We start from the raw sequence: 27,990 nt of genomic DNA on the forward strand, positions 1-27,990 counted from the left end.
AAATTTGTCCATTTCCTTTAGATTTTCTACCTTGTTGGAGTACAGAATTTTCAAGTATTCTCTTTGGTGTCTGTTGAGATATTTCCCAATTCGTTTTTGATTCTGTTCATTTAGGTTAGGTGTCCTTTCCTTCAGTTAGTTGGAGAAAGTGTCAGTCTTATTTTTCTTCTTAAAGAATATGATATTATATGTCTTCTTTATTTTGTTCGTTAATTTCTGCCTTCTTAAAAATTTTCATGCTAAAAAAAATTTTTTTTCATGCTATTTACTGAGCTTGGCTTGGTCCTGCATTCCCAAATTTAGAGTTACATTATTAAGTCATTCACTTGTGCTCTGGGTTTTTAATGTTGGCCCTTACAGCTATAACTTTCTCTTGTAAGAATGCTGCTAATGTGTCCAGATGTTTTGCTATATTTTCATTTAGTTCTAAGGTTTTAAAAAAATTGACACTGTTCTTTGACCTACTCATCATTTAGCAAAGTTAACTCTTTATGAGTTTGTGTGGTTACCAGAGGTTTGTTTGCTGTCGATTTTAATCTTTATTGTATTGTGGCCAGATAGAGTGCAGTGACTTATTTCAGTCTACTGAATCTTTGCAGACTTGTTTTGTACCCAAATATGAGGTCTTATGTTAGAGAAGCTTCTGTGAAAGCTGAGTATAATTTAGCTTTCAAATTCTGGATTATCTTTGTCATTTTAATCAAATTTATGTTTGTGTTTTCTTGACTATGTCAGGCACTTTTCTCTTTAGCTCATTCTCGCTGAGGTTGTTTTGTTTTGTTTTGTTTTTTTCTTTAAATGTCTTGAATTCTTTATCATTCTTTTTTAGAGGTTCATTTAGGCAATTCCCATTTTGTATAAGACTGGTGGATTTGGGGGGTGGGAATACTTCCTTGGTCTGTCATGTTTGTGTTTTGTAATGAGATCTAGTCATGTGGACATATCAGGCTGGGATATAGCACAGGATGTGTGGGCTGGGTTGGGCTTGAAAGCTGGCTTAGGTAATATAAAGTCAGGTAGATACAGTGGGCTATGATGGCACATGGGATATGCACATTAGTACCAGTGTAGAATTTGGAGCACGGGGCTGGGGGCTTGTTAAGGAGTGTGTGTGAAGGTAGAATCAGATAGATTCACCAGGCTTCAACCCACTAGAAAACTGAGAGAAATACAGATTTTTCTTCTTGAGAAACACAGCATACAGACATATACCTGTATATATACAAATATGTATATGCATATATATACAATATATACAATATATATCTATATACATATGTGTGTATGTATTTATATAATACCTCAAGGAATAATGAAGCAGGAAGGGGCAGTTCATGCCTATAAACCCATCATTTAAGAATGGAGGAGTCAGGGCTGAGAGTTTGGGGCCATCTTCTGCCCCCTTGCCCCTCCCTACCCATCCATCCAACTGTATCTGATGAAACAGGTATCTCTTTTCATCATGATTAATACACACAAAAATCCAATTATAACTAAACATTCTTAAATGAGAAAATCAATAAAGGACAAAGGTTTCTGATACTCTTAGATCAAATAGATCAAAAAAATAAAAACATTAATATGTTTCTCATAAATTTATTTGAACAGCAAAAGGATATTAGTTATGAGTAAAGAAATTCAATGTTTTGAGCCTGAGAATTCTCTCCATACCACAAATACGGATGGAGGCACTAAGGGGCTCGCAAAAGGGCATTTTTCTGGCCTGGCAGTGTTAGATTCAAGTGTCTCAATGTCTAAGCTGACAGACAGTTCATTTTAAGAGCATTCCAATCCTTCCTTGTCGGAACGGTGAGGAAAAGAACAAGCAGCAACAGTTCATGAAAACTCATTTCTAGATTCCTTCCACACATATTAACTATCTTATAGAATTTCAATTTGAGATTTTAAAATTCGACTTCAGAAGCTTTACTGTAGGAAAAGGCCACACATACTGCATAGCTCTAATGACTGAGACTGAGCACTGCCCGAGGCTCTTGAGGGATTACATCATGAGTGCCGGAGTCCTTGACAGGAATAAAAATGGCCCTGAGGCAGCAGCTCCACTCCTTCACAATCTACACAGTTGAGGACCCAAAGTGCTAAGTGCATTTTTCAAGCATACATTCTGAGACTGTTTAACGCTCCAATAAATTATGAAAGACAAATTCATAGATGCTCTTTGAGAGTGAGGATAACGAATAAATCTCCCCTCAAAGCCTTGTAACACCACAGGGACCAGAAGAGGTAGACATTAAAGCCCGCTAGAGACCTGCTCGTTTAAGTGCATCGTACTTGAGAGCAGGCGAAAGGGCAGACTCTGCTTTCTGAGTGACTGTGTCCCAGGCTGCCCTGGGACCTGGGCACTGCACCATCACACATCAAAGTCCTTCAGCTCCCCCCAGCTGGCACCTATTTTCACTTTCACTTTCAGCTTCACAGAAAGTTTAATAGCACATTCCATTTCATTCTTGACAATCTGAGCTACCTACAAATAAAGAAAAGAGGTTAATAAACTCCTCCCAATCAAAGGAAGTCTCCCAGCTCACCCACAGAGAAACAGAAACCAGACTGGGGCCCTGCTTTCAGTGTTGTTCAAACACAATCAGAAATGAGCCAGGCATTCAGACTGCCCTGCACTGAGGAGAAGTTCAGAAGTGGAAACCCTCAGGGCAAGGCCTCAGACAAACACATCCACATCAAGAATCCTCTTCCTTTCAGTATGAAATCAGCATGCTTAGCTTTTCTCCCTACAGGGAGTCAACAGTTACGCAGCCAGCCTGTGCTAGAGAGGTCTGAATACGATGTGCAAAGAACCAGTCATTCTGACCCCCACCGTCTGCTGCCAACATCATAGACTGACACTGAAAAATACCTGAACAACATCCTCTTCTGCCACTTCATATAAAAGCTCGTCGTGAAGTTGAAGGATGAAGAATCCTCCTCTCATAGGACAAAACATCCCTTTAACTTTTCTCTTTGGCAACAATCCTGCTCCAAAAAAAAGCAAAATTGAGCAACATGTCATCAAACGAGAGGAAATTGGAATTTGTTTTCTTTTGTTCTTAGGAATTTTGAGAAACTTGAAATTTTAACTAATATTTTAAAACACGTAGGTCTTGAAACTATCAAGAAAATACTGGCTGCTGCCTAGCAGGCAAACTCAAATTCCTAATAACTTCATTGCAGAAAGAAGGAAGTAAATAAGATATGAAGAGCTCACTCTAGGAGCTCAAGAGATGGCTCGGTGGTTAAGAGCACTGACTGCTCCTCCAGAGGTCCTGAGTTCAATCCCCAGCAACCACATGGTGGCTCACAACCATCTGTAATGGGATCCAATGCCCTCTTCTGGTTTCTGGTGTGTCTGAGACAATGACAGTATATTCACATACTTAAGATAAATAAATAAATCTTCAGAGCTCACTCTGAAACCTCTCTAAGTACCTTCCACCCATGGGCTGAGCATTACTCCAGGGCGCAGTCCATGTACTGAGCCACAGAGCATCCCTGTGTGCAAAGTCAAACTTACAACAGCACTACAGACGGTTTTGCTGGGTGTGCCCTTTTGATCACCTCTCACAAATTAACAGGTATGTGATACAAAATGGCGCAGAAGCAGGAATACATTATTTTTAAGTTAGACATCAGAGAGATTTGCAGAAATACATAATAAAGTAACCTAGGACTAATTTTCTTCTGTTCCAAAAATATTTACATCCATAAAATTATGTTGCTCATGTTACGGATGGTGTGCACAGGTGTGTGACTATCGGTACAGGAGCCTAAGGTCAGAGGTGTTGGTTCTGTTGGAGCTGGAGTTACAGGCCACAGAGAGCCTTTTGATGTGGGTGCTGGGGACTGAAGTCAAGTGCTTTGCAAGAGCAGTATGCATTCTTAACCTTTGATCCATCTCTTCAGCTCCCCCTTTTTCGAAAGGTTTATTTTTATTATTGTCTTAAAATGTTAAACCAAGCCTGAAAATTCTTTAATTTCCAATGTGGTAACTATAGCATATCTAATCTATATAAATAATAGTTCTTTGGTATCATTAATGATTTCCAAGAGTATAAAGACATCTGATACTAAAATATTTGAGGATTCTTAGAAATGAAATATAAAATATGCCCTCCCCACACCCACCTTTCAGGTGCAATCATTTCCGCCATGTTGGCTCTACCAAGTACCTCACGGATAGACAAACCTGCTCGGTCACTCTGGAGCATGCTTTCCCGATGACCATGGGATTTGAAGGTTGGATGGAAGGTCTCTAGCTGCTTCTGGATGTTAACTGTGGCTACTTTGACTATGTCAGCAGCTGAGCCTTGAACTGTTGTGTTGATGGCCTGACGCTCAGCCTATAAACGACAATCACAGGGGCTTAATGACAGGTCTCAATTCGCCTCGGTACCCACAGACCAGTGATCATATCTGCAGCCAGAAATTTGAAATGTGACGCAGGACATCAACAGGTAGGCGACATCCTACAAACGACAATCTTCAGCCCTGCCTTCTGGCCTAAGCATAAGGCTGGATTGCTTTGGTTTAAATCCATTTCTGGTCATTCTATTCTCCTGGGAAAAGCAACATAAACTCTCTGTGAATAAAAGTAGCACCAGAAAAGCTCAAATCATTTCCTTGATCTTTCATATGCAATGCCTGACACTCTGCAAAAATTAACCAGGACAAGGAGTTGAGGCGGTATAAATGCTGTTTGTTTTACAGAAAATTAAGGAAAACAAAAGCCCAGCTAACATGATTGCTGTCCACCATGTCTTGATTCTGGAAGAAGGCTCTCAACCGAGAGTCAGCAGACATCTGACCATGCTGCTGGACGTCCTACCCTCTGCTGTGTTTGACATGGTCCTCGTTCTTAAGAGACTAAAGTCTTGTGGGGAGGTTGGTAGAAAAGAAAAGAAACCAGATAAGATGGTGGTGACAGTGACACAGGTAGGATAATGGTGGTGGCAGAGTCTAAGCTGGCGACAGATAGCAGTCACCGCAGCTTGTTAAGAAGAAGATGAATAAAAAACTTGTAAAACTAAAAAGTGCAATGAATCTGTAGTGACAAACCAGGAGATTCTGTGGAAAGGAACTTGTGGAGAATTTGGGTCTCACTCCTGATGGCCTCCGTAGATCGTCTCTGGCACACTAGTGTGGTTTTGGGGTTATATTAATCCCTCTCAGATGCCGATCAAGTTTTGGTTTGTATGTTATCCCCTACACTGTTGACGGAGAGTCCACCATTTAGACCTGACAGAAGGATGAGCACATCTTTCTCACGGCCCACAGGAAGGAGCTCATAGGGACAGGTCCTTCCATTAAAAACCTTACAGCATCTAAAAAACGCCAATTATCTTCTCCTCATTTCCACTCTGAACATAGAATAGGCTTCAAGAATCTGTTCCAATACACACCTCCTCCCTGAAATTAAATAACTGGGAATACGGAGAGGATGGTTTTATACACTGCTTGCTTTCGTCCATGATTTAAGACCTGTGTTTCTATGAGGAATAATTAGTGTCTAGTTGAGTCAGACGATAAACAGTCTGAATGGCTGCTGTGCAGACACTGGACAGTAAAGATGTGATAAAAAGCCAGTTGTTATTTAAGGCCCAACTCACATCACTGTCCTGACAGCTTTGGATACCAGACAGAAGCTGTACAATAGACACTGGCATGCAAAATTATGGAGAAATGACAGAACAAAGTATGTTAAAACTGGGGAATTTGGACAATAATAGCAGCTTAAATGTGCAGATATTTTATGACTTCCTACAATTTAAAAGCAATTCTGATAATCATTTAAGCAACTATCTTCATGGATCTATAACACTATGTTACAGCAGCCCTGTTAATTACTCTGGACAACTAATAACCTCTAATAAAACAGTCAAAAGAATAAGTAGAACTAAGAGTATCCGAGTCTAACAACTGGAAAATGTTAGCAAACGTGACACAAGGCAGCAGGAAGTGAAAGGCAGTGGAGCTTATGCTGAGCCTGGTGGTGCAGGGCTGTAGTCTTAGATATACAGGAGGCTGAGGCAGGAACATAACAATTTTAAGGCTTTCCTGTGTTATAAGGGTGAGACTGGACAGTCTGGGCTCTGTCAGAAAGTTGTAGGAGGGAAGGACAAACAGAGATGAAGATGGGTATGACCCAGCACTACAGTGCTTGCCTGTCATAACTGATGACCAAATTCAACCCCAGCACTGGGAAGAAAGTATTTACTTATGACCTGCCACCAAAACTAAAAAGTATCACGCTCAAGTATTAAGTGACCAGATGTTTACATTATCCTTCCCTAAACAGTGTCATCACTCCAACAGTTCCTTATAGATCCAGTGGCCAACTTTGTTTATTCAGAAAATCCAATTATGTAGTGTTTCTTAAAGGAACATTACAGTCTTTATTGAATGGTAAAAGTCTTTGAAACATTAAAACTCAGAAAAATTTCAACATACGTGTGCCTTATGATAAGGATTATTGTCTTTGATTCCTGGCAAATATCTACGTCTTCCCAAAATTGTCTCAACAAATCCATCTCTTCTACAGTTCTTCACTGTGTCCCTCATGAAATGATTAATCCCTAAAAGAAAATACAAAAACAATTATAACCAAAATCTACCTTGTGTGTCATTGATTTTCCTTTGTTCTTGTTCCTCTACTCATAGCAGCCCTAGCTCCTGTCTGTCACACAGTGTCATGACGAGACCATCTGCATTCATCTACATTCTAACCCCTAAAGGGCCTTACTTGCAGGTGTCATGTCCATGTGCTGAATGTGGGGTTCCCACAATCTCTTTCCCTCTCTCCATTTTTCTGTCATACTCCTACTTCTTAAATTTCAACTCCAAGTTAGGAGGTAGAAGGGGACAGTCATCTATAAAATGCCTCAGAATATGCGTAGCCCCAAACCCACACACAGACACATGGCCTGCAGAAAGTAGGTGGCATCTGAAAAACCTCACTGGATCACCTAAGACATGCTGTGATTCTAATTACCCTTGCTTGTTTTAAACAAAGTCTTCTATCTTTGGAAGAATTAAGGCAATTTTACTTAAACTTGGGGGGAAAAAATCAGAAACACAGGGTAGTTAAAAAAAATAGGCACCTACAGTAAATATCTCAATCCAGCAGTAACTCCAGTTAAGCATGAACTGCCTGCTTTCAGCCATGGGAAGTTCAATCCTCTATCAGTGAGCAGCGCCCACCTTGTTGCCTCAGAGGATCAACACTACTTCTAGATGTTTCCCCTTCTCTTTCATGTGCGGGATGGGCAGGGATTAATCCACAAACTAGAGTTGACACTTTGCTTGGAAGACCTGAGAAGGTGAAAAGTAAACACATTGTCCTTCCTACCGGCTACCCTCTGTTAAGTACGTTAAAAAGAACTTAAGCTCTGTGAGGACACGAATTAGTCTCCTGTTTAGTGTTATTTCTACAAGGCCCAGACTGTTTCAAACATGATGAGTTATCTACAAAGCATAGTAGCTGTCATCCCAGGGCCCTTCATTTCTGCATAGATCCATTCTGCCTTTCTTCCTTACAGTGCTTTTGATACATGGCCAATGGCTTTCTGAGTACTATGATTTCATTCTTGCAAAGAAAAAACAAAACAATACAAACCTCTTGTCAGCACAGGCTTTTTTTCAAGGGACTGCTGATTGGCCCCTTGTCTCTCTTTATCTACCTATCTGTCTGTCTGTTTGTCTATCTACCTGTCTATCTATCTATCTACCTACCTATCTATCTACCTACCCTTCTCTCATATATTACATACCAACCACAGCTTTCGTCCCTCCTCTCCTCACCCCAAACTCCCCTTTCCCTCATGTTCTGTGTCTTGGCTGAAGCACAGAATATATGACTACATACAGCTGTCAAAATTCACAGAAAAAATATATATACATATATATACACATACATATATATATGAAAACAGTGACTTTAATTATATGTAAATTATACTTTGATAAGCTTTTAAAAGAAGAGATAATTTAAGGTGTGTAAACTGCTCTATCATAACAGTCACTGAGAGTTTCTAACACAAATAATAAATGTTTTACTGTCAATCTAAAGCTATCTAAACCTAAAATACAAGTCAATGTCCACATTTTGTTGGTAGGCACAGTGTAGAGCACAGATAGCAAGTGTGCCTCCTTACATCTGACTCTGCCTTTATTTAAACAAGCTGACCTTAATACATAATGGCATTAAGCTGCACGCTACTTGCCCTCAATAATTCCTGGTAAAACTTCTGATTAATAAAGATTTAAATAAACGTCTATAGCATTAGTTTAATTAATGTGGTGAATACAAGATCCTTAGTTTAAACTTCTTACCTTTATACCTGGACTTGAAAGAGTCGATATAGCAAGCAGCATCATTTTCTTTAATGCCCATCTGCTCTCCTAACGATTTAGCTCCCATCCCATATATAATTCCATAGCAAATCTGAAAGGGAGGCATTATACTCAGTAAGTTGAAGGTCATAACCAAACAAAACTTAAGGATACAGTGTTCATTAGAATTGATACCTTGGTAAACTTTTTACTTCATAGAGAACCATAGAAATGGTAAGATCAGATGTAGTGGGTTGACCCCCAGAAGCTGATACCCAGCAAACATCTGTTCTGCCTTTGAGCATTACTTTGTGGTGTAACAATACGAGTGACTAGGAATCGGGAGGAGAGCAGTCAGGATAGGAAGACGGTTTCTGTGCTGATGAACCCAGCAGCCGTTAGAGCAGGTTGTACTCCCCAGAGTATCTCAGCGGTGTCTGCTAAAGAAGTGCCTACAAGTCTGCAAAGAAAGTTTTGCAAATATCCCTGTCCTTGCCCACTGGTAAGACAGGAGCAAGCAGTTTGAGAACAGGGGAAACTTCTCTAGAAAGAAATATCTTCAACTTAGAGCTGCCTAAAGTCCAACATCCCAAAATGCAAAACTCATCTGGATTAAACAAGCCAGTAGGACTTGTTGAAGGAGGCAGAGGAGAGATGGCTCAGTGGTTAAGAGCACTGACTGCTCCTCCAGAGATCCTGAGTTCAATTCCCAGCAACCACATGGTGGCTCACAGCCATCTGTAATGGGATCTGGTGCCCTCTTTTGGTGTGCCAGTGACAGTGTACATTAAATAAATCTTTTTTTTTTTTAAGTATTAAACAAAACCTTGGAGGTAAACTTTGGAAACTATACAGTCAATAGCAGGTCCTGCCCAGAGTCATGCATGGTCCTGCCACAGCCACGTGACCTCTTTATCGCTAAATGCTTTCATCAGAAACATGAAACATTTGTATTAGGAGACTGCTGCAATAAAAAGTGATGACTCGTGGGTATGTAGGAAACGGGCACAGTGACTTCCTTGTGAATGTTAATAAAATATTGAAGGACAGCTTCCCGCTGGGTGGCAGTGGGTGGCCTTTGTCCGTCAGGTGGGTCTCTACAGAGCGAGCTGCTCAGCCAGGTCAGCACAGAGAAACTGTCTCAAAACAAAACACAACAACCAAACAACAACAACAAAAAAGGATTCCTTGCTTATCAGATAAAATGCTTATCAAAATCCTAAAACTTTTCATGTGACACACTAGGGGAACCCCATTCTCTTTTCTTAAATATTTTGTGGGATTTCTAAATTTTGTTTTAAGATAGGATCTCACTGTGTAGTTCTGTCTGGCCTGACTTGCTATGCAGATCAGACTGACCTTGAATTCATGACGCTGCCACCACCACCTCCATCAAGCCCGCCTGTGCCCTGGGGCGTGAAAGTGTATGTCACCATACCAGGCCAAGGGCTTTTTTACTTAAAACTCTTGTTGATTCTTCCAGCTTTTAAAAGTATTTTGTTGTGATTCCAGTGTACGTGTCTGCTTTAGCTCAGTGTGGTCTGAAGTCTCAGCAAAACTGGGATTGGGTCACTTGGTGCAGGTTGAGACAGGGCAGACATTGTTCCAGCATGGTCACTGCTCAGTCAGGAGAGCAGTGATGAATACACACAGCATTCCCTGGATTACTGTGGGTTCAGAAGTCAGAGATACTGATGCTCCCTACGTCTCCTGACTTCACTACTTATATCCGTGTAAACAAATCCAACTCTGTGTCTGTCCCCTCTTCTGTTAAACATGGATATAAGTGACACCTATCCAAGAGTGGGCTTAATTACAGGGACACTTGACCTGTGTTACTCAAGGTTTGACTCTTGCTAAATGCAGACTCAGGAAAGAGCAGCTAGCTTTTTAAACAGTGGGGACAGGTGCTGGTGCCCTGCACTGGTGAGAAGCAACATTCACACCAGCTAAGTCTGGGGTGAAAGGGAACCTAGAGCAGGTCTCTGGAAATGGCATCTGATTTCCCACAGAGTGTGTGGTTAGGAAATGGTGGTATTAATCTAGCCAGGAAATAGTAACAAGACCTTTGCTAGGTCTGTGACTAACAATGACCCAATGCAAAAGTGCAAGACAGCTGCTGAACGGCTCAGAGCTCTGCCATTCATCATAGCCCAATTCTACGTTCAAAACCACTAGAGACGACGACCTTCCACACAGCATCCTTTGGCTAGATGCTGTAAGAAAATGTAAGACTTTCCGTCAAGACACTTACAGATAAGAGATTTAAAACACACATTCTTCCTCATGTATAACAACTGCTCACCATCCCTGCCACTCGCAGGTAAACACCCACTGAGTACCAGACACCATGACTAGCCACAGATTAGACTTAGATACGCAGGGCTTTCTTGACCCTAAGTGGCCCACAGAGCTTGGTTTAATAAATACCCTGAGACCAATGAATGTGATGTGAGAGCTCTAGAGAGGAATCGTTCAACTGGAATGGTTCCGAGCACTTGATTAATTCTCTTCCCTTGTGTGAAGCTTGTCCACCAGGCTCACCTGCTTTGCCTGTTGCCTCAGATTGTCACCAACAGCATCGGGCTCAATCATCTTCCACTCAGCGGCAATGCTCCTGAACACATCCGCTCCTGAGTTTAAAACTTGAATGAGACGACAGTCACGAGATAAGTGTGCCAGGATCCTCAGTTCGAGCTGAGAGTAGTCGGCAGCCAATATCAAACCACCTGAAAAACACACCTCCTTTAAAAGCTAGTACAGCTCCACACTACGATTAAGTAAGATGACAGAACATAGTTTTATAACTTCAAGGTCATGTGTTCAAAGTTAAAGCCTTACTTCAAGTACAATAAAGTTCATTTCTGTGCATTAGGTTGTAAGTTTTCACTTGTGTGTAATGTGTATGAGCTCCCCCCACCTCCCCATATCTGTTCTTTAATTGTAGGTGCCTTGCTCAGTATTCCCACAGCACCTAGCACACAACCTACAACATTTCTCTCATGCTTCTCCTGATCCTTAGGGCAAGAGACTTAAATTTCCCTTTATACTACAGAAAATCTATACACAATAGGAAAATAGAAAACACTTCATAAAATATACCCATAAGAGATGGCTGTTGCCTGGGACTCAAGCAGGCTCGCAGAGGTCAGGAGGCCATGTCTGACCTAGGTCCTCTGCATATGTTATGGTTGTATAGCCTGGTGGTCTTGCAGGACTCCTAACAGTGGGACTGGGGGGTGTTTCTCACTCTTGCCTGCCTTTGCAGCCCTTTTTCCTCATACTGGATTGACTTGTCCGGGCATGATGCGAGAATATGTGCCTGGTCTCATCATAACTTCCTATGGTGTGTTTGGTTGATGTCCCTGGGAGGCTGCTCTTTGCTGAGGGGAGGTGGAGGAAGGTGGATCTGAAGGAGAGGAGAAGTTGGGGGAAGAGACTGGGGAAGGAGGGAAGGTAAGTGCAGTTGGGATGAAATACATGATAGAATAAATAAAAAGAAAAATAATAAAATATACTTAATATCTCTAAAAAAAGAAATGGCTGTTGAACAAATAAGTAACGGGCAAATTGGTGTTCAGTAAATGTATGTTAAGTGTGCTTTGGTTCAACAATATTGAAGATATTCAGTGAAAAAAAATCAAGTTAGTAGTAGGAGAGGAAAAGTACTAAGGGAATAGACAAGCTTCTTATGGCCTATGAATAACTTGATAAGAAGACTTGAACACAAAGACAAAGATTATGACCAAAGTCAGAAAAGGTATTTTAACTCCTCGTACAGAGGATGACATACATAACAGACTTTATACATAAGTTCACTGAAATAATAAAGACAAAAGAACCTCAGATATAATAAGAGTGCTGAATTTCACTCATAATAAGAGGACTGGGAATTAAACCTATAGCCAGAAATGCATTTCTTCACTTAAAATGGCAGCATCCAGAAATCTTCCCAACACACTCAGGCAAGTGTACAAGGCACACGCAGATGCTACTCCTGTGAAGCAAAAGAGCAGCCTCCTGCCCACTAAGCAGCAATCAGACACTGACACAACTGAGCTAATTTTAATCTGTGACACAGCAAACAAACTCAGAGACTACGGTGCAAACTGAGCACACACGGCTTAAACTTTTTAGTCCCATTTATTTTGTTCTGAGACAAGGACTTGCTGTGCAGCTATGGTTGGCCTAGAACTCACAGATCTGCCTGACTGTGCTGCACCACCACGTCCATCTCCTCCCATTGCTTTACTGATAAGCACAGGCCTTAATATAAAAATGTTAGGTGAAAGGCCCAGCAGAAGTAGATGCAGGAAGATAACTCTTAGGTAGAAGTCAAGAGACCACAAGGCCAAAGCTATGTATACCCTCAAAAGAAATACTGGCAAATATATGATAATTATTTGATGAGATAAGCAACAGCCAATGAAGAACCTTCACTGAGGAAGGAGGTGATGAGCTGAGTAACTGTGGTTTGTGAATGCTAACACCTCCGGAAACCCTGCAGGATGTGCTGTTTGCTCTGGTCTGAGGAAACAGACTATAGCTTGGGCTTATAGGCAGGCAAGCAGAGTTAGCAAGAATTCAGAGGAGCTGTGCATCAAATGAGCGCCAGAACACACACAGGAATCCCTTTGCTGCTCATGTGGGTTACAAATAAGTTTATCCTTCAAAGCGAAGGATCTTCGAAGAAGATGGACCTGCTTTGTCAATGGAGATACAAGTAATTTTAAAAAATATGTTTAAAACAATTTCAACATGTGAGTCTGCTTTCTAAGTGTGAATTTTATAAATTCTAAACAGAGATTGAGGACTCAGAGACTGCTGTTTGGATCCTCGGAGATCTGGTGAGTCAAGCCAGCACCTAGGCAGCCTCTGTCCAGGAATCCCCTCGGCTACACTCTACCCCTAACAAAGGCCTTCTGTGCTCTGCGGGATCTGCTAAGAATTTTCAAATTCTTTGGAACTGGGAAATCTATACAATGTGGCAACTAGAAAACTTCAAATTATGAGCATATTTCACACTAAATTACTATTGAGCAAAATGGCTTTTAAATCCAGCTGTGCTCTGTCCTCAGTGGGGAAATCCCTTACACCACAGAGCGCCGAGGCTTCCTTGGGTTGGACTGGACGTTGTATGCTGGTAGTTCACACTAACCAAGCAAAGCTGTAGCAAAGCTACCTCATCAGACTGTGCATTCACTGTGAAAGTGAAGTTTCTGACAGAACTTATAACAATTTTATACCTGGACTACTCAGTGGGAAAAGAGAAAGGGAAGTAGGCACAGTAATCATCGGGTAATTAAGGAGTTGGGTCACAACCTCCAGGTGTTTTGATGACAGGCAAGTGTAGGACTTAAGGCTGAAGTTGGCCTGGTAGTGAGGCATGAACAGGAAGCAGGCAGACAGGATTAGAAAGCAGAGTCACAGGAGCAAACAAATCAGACAGACAAGCACACCCGCTGCTCCAAGTCAGTGGGGGCAAGTGGGGACAAGTGAGGACAGACACCTCACGACCAGGGAGGCCCACAGAGAAGCAAAGTCAGTCAAGGATGGGCAGAGTCGGCCACATTTCACAGAGGCTTACAGAGGGCATCAGCACACAGCAGCTACTGTGATTCGCCACAGTGGTACTGGGCGGGCACAGCATCTAGCATAGGAAGGACGGGGGCATAATGCACACCTCTGAGTCCTACTCTTAATTCAGGGCTTCTCAATGCCTGTAAACAACCCCTAGAAACAAGGAGCCCCTACCTGGGAAAGGCACAAAGGCATGGCGCATGCTCACTGAAAATGGCACGCCTCTATCTGAGGTCTTCTCCAGCACCGTTCTTTGCCCCGGGTGCAGGCCATAAACCTTCTGATTTTGTCTGTAGTACAAATAAAATCATCAGCTAGAACATGACAAATCTCAGATACATGCAAGGTCTGGTTTCCAATAAAAATAGTATTTCTACCTAAGAAACCTAAATAGCCTAAATCCACTCTAAAGTTTCGGAGAGACAGTAGACCCCTGCTGGGAAACAGCCAGTGAAGCATGGGGCCACTTCTATAACCACCTCCCCATAAACTGCTTCTGAGCCCCCCACCCGCGTCTACCTGCACAAATCTCTAACCAGACCTAAAGTAAAGCATCTCTCTGCTTCCTCTTATCAAGTACATGTGGGGGCAGGGACACTGCTGGCGTGGCCAGCCCCTGCCCTTCCTTACTGACAAGTCACACTGTCGTGGCAGTTGAACTCTAGGGCAGGTCCGCTGCCTTTACCATCAGTCAGCCTCATCCAGCCTAGGATTTGAAATGGATAACGTCTAGAACCAAAATGCTCTGTCTGGTATATACACCTAAACACATTGCACTGTTTATACAATGGCGTATTTAGAGCCATCACACTCTCAAGAGAATAATGTCAACATAGAGAAATGAAGCTTACCTGGCCATCGCGAGCTGGCCCTTGCCTGAAGCTTGAGAAGGTGGGCTCTCTCTTACTAGTGTTGGCATTTTAATCTCAAAATCTCTTGGCACATTTTGGATATTGGGTTCTGTAAAGGTTATCCGTCCTAAAAATCAAGAAGAAATGAATTAGAAATATGAACCTGACAGTCACTGACTCGTAGCTTTAGTGCCTCAGAATGATGTTTTCTGAACCCAGATGGGGCTGGCAGGATGGTTCAATGGGTAAAAGCACTTGCTTCCGTGCCTCACAGCTCAAGATAAATCTCCAGACTGCACAAGGAGGAGACAACCGAGTCTACCAGTTGTCCTTGTGACACACACTCCTCACACGTGACATGAAGCAAGGGCATGTATAACGCACTCGCAGTTATGAACCTAATCAGATGCCTTATGAGTGTACTCAACAAGGCTAACGCACTCGCAGTAAAGAACCTAATTAAATGCCTTATGAGAATACTCAACAAGGCCACACTGGGGTTCTGCTTCAAGTTTTCCGCATTCTCACAGATTCACAGCAAGCACAAGGTCCTTCTGAGAGTAATCAGCTACAGTAGTGTGCTCTCCATTCAGCTAGTTCTCTAGAAACAGTGTGCTGACAGGAACACCCTGGTAAACCGAGCCACGCCTACAACTGAATGAACGAGGAAGCATGATGACTGGAGCAGACACACTAAGGGTCCAACCTCAGGAGACATGGCTGCTAGTGCCTGGCAGCTGGTGTCAAGGCACAAGACAGAACACCTAGGACAGAGCAGGTGACACTGACAAGGACAACTGGGACCAGTGAGAGGTCTACTCCAGTGAGGGGCAACCAGGGGACTGCAATTTCAGCCTCACCTCAGCACCATCATTCAAGCATCAGCAACAGCACTGACACAGTGGGAAACGAGAGTCAGATATGATCAATTTTCTAGTAGGCAGAAACTACTTTAAAAATAGTTTCTCTGAAATATCTTGGTGTGAATATAAACAAGTAAGCAAAAGATCTATACAAAAAGAACTTCAAGTCTCTGAAGAAATTGAAGAAGATCTCAAAAGATGGAATCATTTTGGCTCTAGACGTTATCCCATGCTCATGGATCAGCAAGATTAACCTAGTAAAAATGGCCACCTTACCAAAAGCAATCTACAGATTCAATTGATGTAATCCCAATCAAAATGCAAACTCAATTCTTCACAGAGATAGAGCAATTCTTAAATTCATTTGGAATAACAAAAAACCCAGGATAGCAAAAAACTATTCTCAACAACAAGAGAACTTCTGGGAGAATCACCATCCCTGACCTCAAGCTCTACTACAGAACAATAGTGATAAAAACTGCATGGTATTGGTACAGGGACAGGCAGGTAGATCAATGGAATAGAACTGAAGACCCAGAAAGGACCCACACAACTATGGTCACTTGATCTTTACAAAGGAGCTAAAACCATCCAGTGGAAAAAAGGCAGAATTTTCAACAAATGGTGCTGGTTCAACTGGAGGTCAGCATTAGAAGAATCCAAATCGATCCACTCTTATTGTTCTGTACAAAGTTCAAGTCCAAGTGGATCAAGGACCTCCACATAAAACCAGATACACTGAAACTAATAGAAGAAAAACTGGGGAAGAGTCTAGAACACATCAGCACAGGAAAATTCCCTGAATGAAACACCAATGGCCCAGGCTCTAAGATCAAGAATTGACAAATGGGACCTAATAAAATTGAAAAGCTTCTGTAAGGCAAAGGATCTTATTAGGACAAAACAGCAACTTACAGATTAAGAAAAGATCTTTACCAATTCTATATCAAATAAAGGGCTAATATTCAATATATACAAAGAACTCAAGAAGTTAGATTCCAGAGAGCCAAATAACCTTTAAAAATAGGGTACAGAGCTAAACAGAATTCTCAACTAAGGAATCTCAAATGTCCAAGAAACACCTAAAGAAATGTTCAACATCCTTAATCATCAGAGAAATGCAAATCAAAACAACTTTGGGATTCCACCTCACACCAGTTAGAATGGCTAAAATCAAAAACTCAGGCAACAACAGATGCTGGCGAGGATGTAGAGAAAGAGGAACACTCTTCCATTGTTGGTGGGATTGCAAACTGGTACAACCATTCTGGAAATCAGTCTGGAGGTTCCTCAGAATATTGGACATAATACTACCTGAGGACCCAGCTATACCACTCCTGGCCATATACCCAAAAGATGCTCCAACATATATCAAGGGCACATGCTCCACTATGTTCATAGCAGCCTTATTTATAATAGCCAGAAGGTAGAAACAACCCAGATGTACCCCAAAAGAGGAATGGATACAGAAAATGTGGTACATTTACACAATGGAGTACTACTCAGCTATTAAAAACAATGACTTCATGAAATTCAGGCAAATGGATGGATCTAGAAAATATCCTGAGTGAGGTAACCCAGTCACAAAAGAATACACACGGTATGTACTCACCGATAAGTGGATATTAGGAAAAAAAACTCAGAATACCCACGATATAACTCATAGACCACATGAAGCTCAAGAAGAAAGAAGACCAAAGTGTGGATGCTTCAGTCCTCCATAGAAGGAGGAACAAAATACTCACAGGAGGTAGAGGCTGGGAGGGGCTTGGAGGAAGAGAGGACAGGGGACGGATGGGCAGGATCAGGTGTGGGAGGAGACAGGGATGATATACAGAGGGTCAGGAATTTAAACAGAGGTGTGTAGCAATGGGGTATGGGGAACTAGGGGTAACCACAAGAAAGTCCCAGATGCCAGGAAAGCAAGAGGCTCCTAGGACCCAACAGGGATGACATTAGCTGAAATACTCAACAACAGGAGGAAGAACCTTTAGAGACCATATCCAGAGATTAGGGCTGGCCCCGGTTGAGGGATGGGGCCACCCACCCATCTCAAAAGTATTAACCCAGAATTGCTCCTGTCTAAAGGAAATACAAGGACAAAGAATGGAGCAGAGAATGGAAGAAAGGCCATCCAGAGGATGCCCCACTTGGGGATCCAGCCCATATGCAGCCACCAAACCCAGACACTATTACGGATGTCAAGAAGTGCTTGTGACAGGAGCATGTCTCCTGAAAGGCTCGGCCATAGCCTGACAAATACAGATGAGGATGCTTGCAGACAACCATTGGACTGAGCACAGGGACCCCAATGGAGGAGTTAGAGAAAGGACTGATGGAGCTGAAGGAGTTTGCAACCCCATAGGAAGAACGACAATATCAACCAACCAGATCCCCCAGAGCTCCCAGGGACTAAACCACCAACCAAGGAGTACACATGGAGGGACCCATGGCTCCAGCTGCATATGTAGCAGAGGACGGCCTTTGTCCAACGTCAATGGGATGAAAGGCCCTTGGTCCTGTGAAGGCTCCATGCCCCAATGTAGGGGAATGCCAGGGCATTGAGTGGGTGGGCGGATGGGGGAGGGGCTGAGATAGGGGGTTTGCGGAGGGGAACCAGGAAGGGAGACAACATATGAAATGTAAGTAAATAAAATAGCCAATAAAAATTTTTAAAAAAAGAAAAATAATAGAAAGCCAAGGGGGGGGGAAAGTTTCTCTAAAGCCTTATATTTCTTACAAAGACTTTATTCTTGCATAGCATTTTACATCTCTGAATCGATTTAAAGCCTATGTGCATTTCTTTTCAAACACCACTCTAGGGAATTGCTATCCCCTTCTGTGTGATAGTCTTCAGGGAAATGGGCTCTCTAGTAACCACTACGTATAATTCAAATATTTTAAATGGCTTGGACGTTATTTTTCTAAGTATACTCCTTGAGATCCTGGTTACCTAGCTTATAGCAACAAAGTAAGTGTTTAATTCTTGGTAGCTTTAACATAATTTTCATTAAATGGCTCATTTTATGTTATGAAGCAGAAGAAGGCAAAGTCTTCCCTCGTCAGCACAGTTGAGTTGTGAGTTAGTGAGTTAGTGAGTTAGTGAGTTGTGAGTTAGTGAGTTGTGAGTTAGTGAGTTGTGAGTTAGTAAGTGAGTTAGTGAGTTGTGAGTTAGTGAGTTGAGTTAGTGAGTTAGTGAGTTAGTGAGTTGTGAGTGAGTTGTGAGTGAGTTAGTGAGTTAGTGAGTTAGTGAGTTGTGAGTTAGTGAGTTGTGAGTTAGTGAGTTGTGAGTTAGTAAGTGAGTTAGTGAGTTGTGAGTTAGTGAGTTGAGTTAGTGAGTTAGTGAGTTAGTGAGTTGTGAGTTAGTGAGTTGTGAGTTAGTGAGTTGTGAGTTAGTAAGTGAGTTAGTGAGTTGTGAGTTAGTGAGTTGAGTTAGTTAGTGAGTTAGTGAGTTGTGAGTGAGTTGTGAGTGAGTTAGTGAGTTAGTGAGTTAGTGAGTTGTGAGTTAGTGAGTTGTGAGTTAGTGAGTTGTGAGTTAGTAAGTGAGTTAGTGAGTTGTGAGTTAGTGAGTTGAGTTAGTTAGTGAGTTAGTGAGTTGTGAGTGAGTTGTGAGTGAGTTAGTGAGTTAGTGAGTTGTGAGTTAGTGAGTTAGTGAGTTAGTGAGTTAGTGAGTTGTGAGTGAGTTGTGAGTGAGTTAGTGAGTTAGTGAGTTGTGAGTTAGTGAGTTGTGAGTTAGTGAGTTGTGAGTGAGTTGTGAGTTAGTAAGTGAGTTAGTGAGTTGTGAGTTAGTGAGTTGAGTTAGTGAGTTAGTGAGTTAGTGAGTTGTGAGTGAGTTGTGAGTGAGTTAGTGAGTTGTGAGTTAGTGAGTTGTGAGTTAGTGAGTTAGTGAGTTAGTGAGTTAGTGAGTTGTGAGTTGTGAGTTAATATTGGCCAACAAAGAGGAAGGTAAAAAATGAATGACGAAGCCTGAGTAGATATAAATGAAAATAAATCCTAATCACGAAATCATGCTTAGCTAAACTTCTATTTCTGTATTATTGAACACTATACCAATTATAAAGGCTCATTAAATATTTTATTTTTAAAGTAAAAAATACAATAGAATTGATAAGTACCAAATAAATATGTAACTCTGAAGCTCTTGAGTTGATTTTGTTTTGGCACCATGTGGTCATAGGAATGATAATGTCCCACATGGGCTAAGTGTTTGAGGAGGTTATGGAACTTTTAGGAGCTGTAGCCTTGCTGTAGAAAGTATATCATAGAGCAGGCTTTAAGGGTTTACAGCCTCTGGCCTACAGACACCCAGCTACATGTGAAGGGTTCCACAGTTACCGAAGGACACCAAGTCAAATACAGTCTCGAATACGGAATGCTGTGCCATCGCTGATGCAAGGAAAGTATTCTTTCAGAAGCTCTCCAGCTGCTCTTCCTAGGATCTGGCTGTGTGTGGGGTGTTGTGGGCTTTCTAAGTGCAGTGGAGTTTCACAGGGATGCAAATTCGAGTTCACAGGTCATCACAGGCAAACATCACATATGGAAAGCTTGTCTTTCACAACTGGACAATTCGTGCATTTCTCCTCACCTGTAGCCGTGTGTGACTGTGATACAGGATAGATCCTCTCCATTCTGAGAAAGGGGTTCAGGTGCTTTTCCCGCTGCAAGGGGAAGACCACTTTGGTAATAGCATTACTGATTCTTCTCCATTCCAGTATCAGGCCTGGTAAAGGATGCAAGTCCTTTAACTTATTTAAAATATCCTGAAAAGAAATATAACAAGATGGGGTTGGAATACTGTCCAAATTCAATAGCATTTCAGTCTGTCCCTTGGATAAGTAAAGGTACCTTAAGATTTAGTCTGATAAACCCTATATCCACAACTCCATCATTGTCTGGATGTTTTTATAAGTTCCTATAATAATAAATTTGTGAGTACAGTTTATAAGACAACAATATGGAAATAGCTATTAAAAAGATAAAAATCAATGGAACATCAGTTTCATGAAGCATCTGCCTCCCACATTCCAAGAGTTACAGCATCTCTTTTCCTTGTATTTTTCCTCCTCCATTCTGTCAGTGATTAGAGGCATCCTAGTAGTCGTCCTCCTTGTCCTGATACAGGATCTGCACATTAAGAACATCAGGAGTCTTTTATTTAAAAACAGAGGTTTCTGATTTCATGGTCCTTAAGGAATAAAAACTAAGGAGGCAAAGGACCAGCAGACTAACAAAGAGCTGTGCTGCAAAGAGCCCGAGGGCAGATGAACTGCTCACGAGGTCTGGGTCAAAAGCCCACAGAGGTGCAGCTAGACAGCTCTCCACAGCTGATGTGGCTGCACTTCTAGCCTCATTTTCCCAATGGAACGTCAGTACACCAAGTCCATCTTCCCTTCTCTCCAATTAATGCAGCCTTTGAAAGTAGTGGAGTAAGGGTCTTCAAACGAACCCATGGAAAATGCATCGTTTCTTTAAACTGAAGAAATAACCTTTCAGCCATAATACTTTCAGTGTTCGCATAGATATACAACTCATATTCTACTAAAAACCTCAGCATAAGGAATAATAATAATGTCTGCGAATGTGAGTTCACAAACATCCACATTGCTTAATAATGACCGAGCTGCTAACTCAGACTACAGTCCTGAGTCCCATTGTACAACATCTCCACAGATGAGTGCAGCAAAGCCAGCCACCAACCCACCTGCTTGCTTGGACCTGGGTAAGTTAATATGGTGCACTCTGGCAGTTCTTGATGTCAGAAGCATTTTTTTCATAACACCAACAAACTAAAAGTAGTTCCTACTCTTCCCTGTGCCTACCCCGTGCGTGCCCCGTGTATGCCCCATGTGCGCCCTGTGGGTGCCCCCAAGCACCTTACTAGTGCTGAACCGTCTTCCCAGCCTGAGTTTGCGGTCGCTCTCCGTCCCTCTTCTGGTGGAACCCAGAGTCTTTCTGCCGCCTTGTGTTTTCATCTCTCCATTCGGTGGTAGCTTTAGTTCCAAAAATAAAACCTACAAAAATCAATGCTATTTCAGTCAAGAATCAAATTATAAGTACTGTCATTCAGAAACTATATTTTAAAAGTTATTTGAGAATATAAAATCTACAACGTAACATGGGGTGTTGGGAGGATGTTTCTTTTCAGTATACGACAGCACTGGCCATGCCTCTCCATACTGGGTTAGGAGCTATGAGGAGACTGTTACAAGAGCACAGGCAGACGTGCCAGGCTAAGCCCTGACAGCTGTGCTACTGACACTGAGGCTTGGGTTGCCCTGACTACTGTGAGCTCCTCTAAAGGACCCTTGGAAAACACCCTGCATGGCTACTGCATTTAACTACCACAGAGAAAATCAGGAAAGTCATCCAATCACACCACAACACTGGCCCATAAAGTCCTTTGACATAAAAGCTTGAAGAAGGTGTTAATCCACTGCAGGAGCGATAAGATAGTGAGCGGCCTATGCAGGTAAGAATCCCATGCAACCAAGCCCTCACTAACTCCAACTAGAGGGGCTTAAAGTTAGGTAATTCAGAACCATATTTACTACGCTTGTCATTTGCTTATATACCTTGGATGGGTATTCATGAATCTTGAACTACTTCCCCAATCCAATAATAATTCCAAAAATAGAAACATTTCATATAAGTACAAGATTTTTCCCCCCACAAATTGGCTGAAGAGTGGAGAAGGATATCCCTATGCTTTTCCAATAATGACAAAAATTAAGATATGTTGCATTTCACAATAGGAGCACAACTGGCATCTTAGAAAAGTCAGGCACTGAGGCTTACACTCTAACTGTATGTTATACAAACATAAGTGCACATAGATGTGGCTGCTACACCTAACAAGTAAAATTACAGGAATACCTGGCTAAACTTTAACTGTGTGGGACATAGTTATAGTAAATTATTTTCCTGAAATTTAAGATTTAAGAGCAGCCTATATTTTATCAAGAAATCCCTACAGGTATATGAATGCCAGGATAGGAGAAAAAAATCAGATTAGTGTTGTATTAACAATTATCACTACTCAAATCATCCTGCCACCAATGGCACATTCCTCATCACCCACCAAAATGTTCTGGATTCTCGTGCGCACATGCACGCACGCGCACACACACACAGAGCTTTCTATTTTAATATGCTTTAAACAGTTCGATAGCTGGGCCACTCGCCTCCCCTCCAATACTCCTAAATTATTTCTTACTAAAATCTAAACTCCATCTTTGCTACCCCAGACCCAGCCAGGGTCTTACAAGGCTGGCTCTCTGTCTTCCGCAGCTCTCAACCCTGCATCCCAACCCTGGCGTGGTGATGCTAAATCCTTCTTCTTCCCCTGGTTCCATTGCCTGGGAAATCTAAAGCCCCACCTCTGTCTGCCTGCCCGGCCATTGGCCACCAGCAGCTTTAGTTACCAGTTAGAACTAGCATAGGGCAGAGGCCCTCAGCGTCTCACACATGGGATCCTCGTGCAATTTAGGAATCCATAATGCAAACAGTAAACTCACAACAGATTAGTGAATAGGAAAGTGGAATATTACCAGAGCACACAAACAATCCTAGAAGACACGAACAATCAGTTCGGACATCACAGAGATCTCACTTAGCTACATAGAATTTCTTTATCTTAAATTTCTCTCAGAATTAACTGTGAAAATTTCATATACAGTTATCTCACCTCATTTTAAAACAAAGACCTGGACAGGAACCAATGCATTAAAAGTCTGCTCTCCCCTAAGGTTTGGTCTAGTGAGTGGTTGGCAAGCACCCACTCAAGAAACCAGGCAGAGACAGGCAGAGACAGGCAGAGACCCCATGTGACCTAAGATGGTTCACTGGGTTTGGTTCCCTGAATCATGAATCCTTGTTCACTTCAGGCTACTTGTGTTGAGATCCATATATTCTGTTTTTGATAAGTGTGTTGTAAAATTTTGTACACAGTAACCTGGGTATACAGTTGAAGACTAGAGAATTCAGAATCAATATCAATCTCTCTCTCTCTCTCTCTCTCTCTCTCTCTCTCTCTCTCTCTCTCTCTCTCCCTCATGTCCCCACCCATAAAAAAATGCCCTGAAAGCACTAAAAATTCCAAAACAGATAAAACACAGGCTTCAGAAAAACAAGGTTTCTTGTGTTCTTTAAAATACAAAACTTTCTAGCTTAACGAGGACAATTTTCTTAGGAGTTATAATATTTATTGACCATTTACCATCTATGTGATGCTCACTAAGTATATTTTTACATCATTGCCACAGCCTTATGAGACATTTTTAACCACAACCCTCATTTCACTGATAAAAAAAAAAAAAAAAACGGAGACATAAAGAGTTGGCGTTTTAACTACTCTGATCCAGGGTCATGAAGATAGGTAATGAATGGGGGACGCAGAACTCAAACCCACAGGTCAGCCTCGCAGTCTGTGACATTTACTAAATGTCACATTGCTGGACTGCATATAGAAAACACAAACAGTTGGTGTTCCCCAGAGTATGAACACCTTCACTCAAAAAATTAATAAATAAAATAAAATAAAAAATAAACTCTACCTCTACCTACCCTTTGCAGGGAAAAACTATAGAAAAAAGAGAAAATGGAAAGTATACCAACCTGTAAAAATAAAACAGGAGTAACTTTGTCAAAATTTCAGTATAAAGTTACAAAAATCTTAAATTATGGTTAAAAAAAAGTAACAAAAGTCTCATTTTAATTTACATCTCAGAAAAATATCCAATTTGCCTCTCTAAGGAAAGATGTTGGCGCACAGAAGGCTGAGTGCCTATGAAAGAAGTGGCATCATGGAGCCACAGTTACGCTGTCATTCGCTGCCACCAACTACAGAGCAATGGCTGCCTCCTCGGATGCAGTCAGATCTCCTGGAGCAACATCCAGGTCTCCTTCACAGCACTCCTATCTCAGAGACAACTGGCGCCTGGTACCACACCACTAATCCCAATGATTCTACTTACTGGTTTCATGTTCTTTAGAATTTGACAGAGAGATTAGCTGTGACACATACGTGTTCTTTAACTTGAAAAGTTCCCTGCAGGACACTACCTGTGCGATGTCATCTGCACTTGTAAAGGAGAAGCTGTGGCCAGCGAGTTGATAGGCTTGAGTCTCAATGGCGTCCAGCTTGGCTTGCATGATATGCTTCTGAGTTTCACACTCAGCAGTACTAAAGCCAATTCCATTTAGTTCCAGCAAGGCCAGGCAGTACTGAGAGGGCATCTCCACTTTGCAGAAAATATCTGAAAAAGAAAACGGAATGTGAAATGGTAAATCATCCCCTAGGTCATCAGTTCCTCAGCACTGCTGAACTCAGGACAATCCTCGGCAGCTCCCCAAGCTGTCATCCTGAACCAGTCGTTTAAGCACTAGGAGCCACCTACCCATCTGTGCAAGAGTAGAGAAGCTGGCAGTCCTGAGACTTAGCACACATTCTATGCCAGTCACTCAGAAGGTCATAGCTAATGCACAAGAGGAGCAAGCCTACACTGTCCAAGTCACCTCAAGCAGCTCTCCATGGGGAAAGGCCGGCTGTCAGAACACACCAATCCAAAAGCAGAAGGAAGAAATCTGGAGGGCAGTGAAATAACAAGCAGATCTTTTTCTGATTTCATTTATTTATTTACTTTTAATTATATGTATGTGTCTATGTGCAGGTATGTGTAGGCATGTACACATGACTATGCGTGTCCTCAGAGACCAGAAGAAGATGTTGGATCCTCTAGGGCTAGAGTGATAGGTTCTTGAGTTGCCTGATGTGGGTGCTGGGAATTGAACTCAGGTCCCCTACAAGAGCAGCAAGCACTCTTTTTTTTTTTTTTTCCTTTTTTTTTTTTTTGTTCCGGGGCTGGGGATTGAACCCAGGACCTTGCGCTTCCTAGGCAAGCGCTCTACCACTGAGCCAAATCCCCAACCCCAGCAGCAAGCACTCTTAACATCAGAATCATCTTTCTACCACCAAAATAATCATTTCTAAACAAATTTTAATAGCTTCTCACATTGCCTCTAAAATCTTCCTGTTTCTCAAAACATGACAATTCTGTAGGTACTATGACTGGGGAAGTCTTGATATTGTATAAAATACATCTGACGCTCCCTATCACCCATACTTCATAGTAATACTACATAGTAATAACACCTCAGTCTTCCAAGTATTTGGGATTATAGCAAATGTCTCCATGCCCTGCTTACAATTCAAATGGTTATTGGATGCCTAGGATGTTACCAGTCAAGAGTCTAGCATGATCTTCAGAGACAATAAGAGTGACAGGCTTGGGTTGGGGATTTAGCTCAGTGGTAGAGCGCTTGCCTAGCAAGCACCAGGCCCTCAGCTCCGGGAAAAAAAAGGAAGAAAGAAGAATGACAGGCTTTCCAAGATGTCCGAGCAGAGACAGGGCAGGAGCTGTGATTCAGCTTTGCTGAGCGCAAATGCAGGAGCACCCCTGTAGCACGGGGCCAGTCTTCCCTCTCCTTGGTCACCCTATAGTGGTTTAAAGAGGCTAAGAGTCTGAAACACAAAAGCTCCTTTCTACCCAGAAGCTGCTGATGAAATCACCTCAGAAGAGCATCCTCTATGAATACACAAATCAGTGTGGACTCAGTCTTTGTAATCCTGTCCCTTAGTGCTAGAAAGAACAAGAGGCTTTGTGGTGAAGGCAAGATAACCATAGCAATACAACAAGTGTGATAACAAGCATTCATGGTGTCTCGTTGAGCTTTGCAGCAACTTCCTAAGAAGCAGACGTGACAATGTTCACCAGCTTGATAGAGGCTCCTGTCTGGTGAGGCAGCACTGACTCAAGCCTTAGATTCTCAGCACACTGCTTTGCTATTTCTGGTTAGTTCATGGTATAACTTCCTCCTCATAATGAACATACATTTTTTCCCTTCATCATCTTTATTATAAATCATTTATTACACGTCTCAAGTCAAGAAGTCTCAACAAATCCAGGGTGTCTTGAGAGAAAAGGAGAATCTCATAACTTTCCTTTACTAAAGAAACTATTAATAGCTCTAAAAAAGGAAATGGTTCCACTTTTAAATTCTATGAAAGATTTGTTATACAAATAAAATCATTTGATAAAATTCAAATATATAACTGTCAACAACTGAATACGGTGTCACTAATTCAAATCATTGTAATAAGGCCAGGGGTCAGAAAATTATGGCTGAATGAGTGTCAGTTGCATGCATTTAACATGACCATGGCTGCTCTAGGGACCAACTTAGGCAGACTTAGGACTTGTGGTAGAGACCATGCAGTCTGCAAATCAAAAGTATTTACTACCTGGTCTTTTATAGAAAAAGAATGTCTTGACGTCCTCAGGGGATAATCCAGAGGATTTGCCTAAATTGTGTAATTTACCCACCCACAGAGTGGCTTCACTGCGTGTATACACTATCCCCAGCCTATAACATGAAATGCTACACACTCTGCTCTTACCGTGAAGGTTTTCCTTCTGCAACATAGAGTTGAGTTGATTCATGGAGTTGAAGATGAGAACAGACTCCACACTCGCTCTGTACCGCCCAGAATGGTCTGTGTTCACATTTAGCCCCAGGCTCTGAATTCCTGGGCCTGTCTCTATTCCTTCTAGGAGTGCTAGCTCATGGGGGAGAAAACTGGTCACTATGCTATGAAGAGTTGGCTCCTTAGAATCCGGGTCAAGAAGCCAGCAAGCCACCTGAATGAGAGAGCAATCCAAAGGTTTTTACATTGAAAGGGAGAACAGAAGGTTTATCATAACTTAATACATTTTTAGTTAGCATCCCTGCAGTGCTCTGGCTGGCCTAGTTCTGAAGCAGGCTTGAGAGCCAAGAACCCCTCAAAGGAAAGCATGTCTAATACCTGGAAGGCTGAAGCAGAAGGAATGCTATGAATATGAAGCTAACCTGGATTATATAGTGAGTTGACCTAGGTTACAGAGTAAAATCCTGTCTCAAAAAGAAAAAAAAAAGTCTATAAGGGAGTACTGAGTGAGAAAATCTGCCAAAAAATTACCATTTCTTATTTAAAAACATCATTTTTATGAATGTTTTATCTTCTTATATCACAATACTTTGGGTAATAAAACCAGTAATGGAATATTCCAAGTTGTGTAAGGTTTAATGAGAAGTGCTATTTAAATCAAGAATGCTGCTGTAACTGTAATGATAAAATCATATCACCCATATTCTTGTTTGGATTCCAGACATCAAAATTAAAAGAAAACTTTGTATCTAGTAAAGGTCAGTTTACAATCTTTGTCATCTCCACCACAAAACAAAATCCTAGAGAAGCTAAGACACTTGGTGGAGATAACCTAGTGGCAGAGTACTGACAAAAACCCTGAGTTCCATTCCCA

The 27,990-nt window shown here is 41.8% G+C and overlaps 1 protein-coding gene across 1 annotated transcript in view; it reads right to left on the reverse strand.

Annotated features, from left to right (window-relative positions):
- Positions 1–1,601: 1,601 nt before the first annotated feature.
- Polq (DNA polymerase theta) overlaps positions 1,602–27,990 on the reverse strand; it is a 102,058-nt gene continuing 75,669 nt past the window's right edge. The window contains 12 exon segments of the mRNA NM_001105878.1: positions 1,602–2,485; positions 2,873–2,988; positions 4,199–4,352; positions 6,460–6,584; positions 8,341–8,452; positions 10,885–11,069; positions 14,095–14,210; positions 14,772–14,898; positions 20,220–20,394; positions 21,508–21,645; positions 24,695–24,888; positions 27,090–27,330. Of these exon segments, the coding sequence (NP_001099348.1) occupies positions 2,372–2,485; positions 2,873–2,988; positions 4,199–4,352; positions 6,460–6,584; positions 8,341–8,452; positions 10,885–11,069; positions 14,095–14,210; positions 14,772–14,898; positions 20,220–20,394; positions 21,508–21,645; positions 24,695–24,888; positions 27,090–27,330 (1,797 nt within the window). The 3' untranslated portion in view covers positions 1,602–2,371.

This window comes from Rattus norvegicus, chromosome 11 (genome assembly GCF_021556685.1).
Source record: "Rattus norvegicus strain SHRSP/BbbUtx chromosome 11, alternate assembly SHRSP_T2T, whole genome shotgun sequence".
Classification (NCBI taxonomy): Eukaryota; Metazoa; Chordata; class Mammalia; order Rodentia; family Muridae; genus Rattus; species Rattus norvegicus.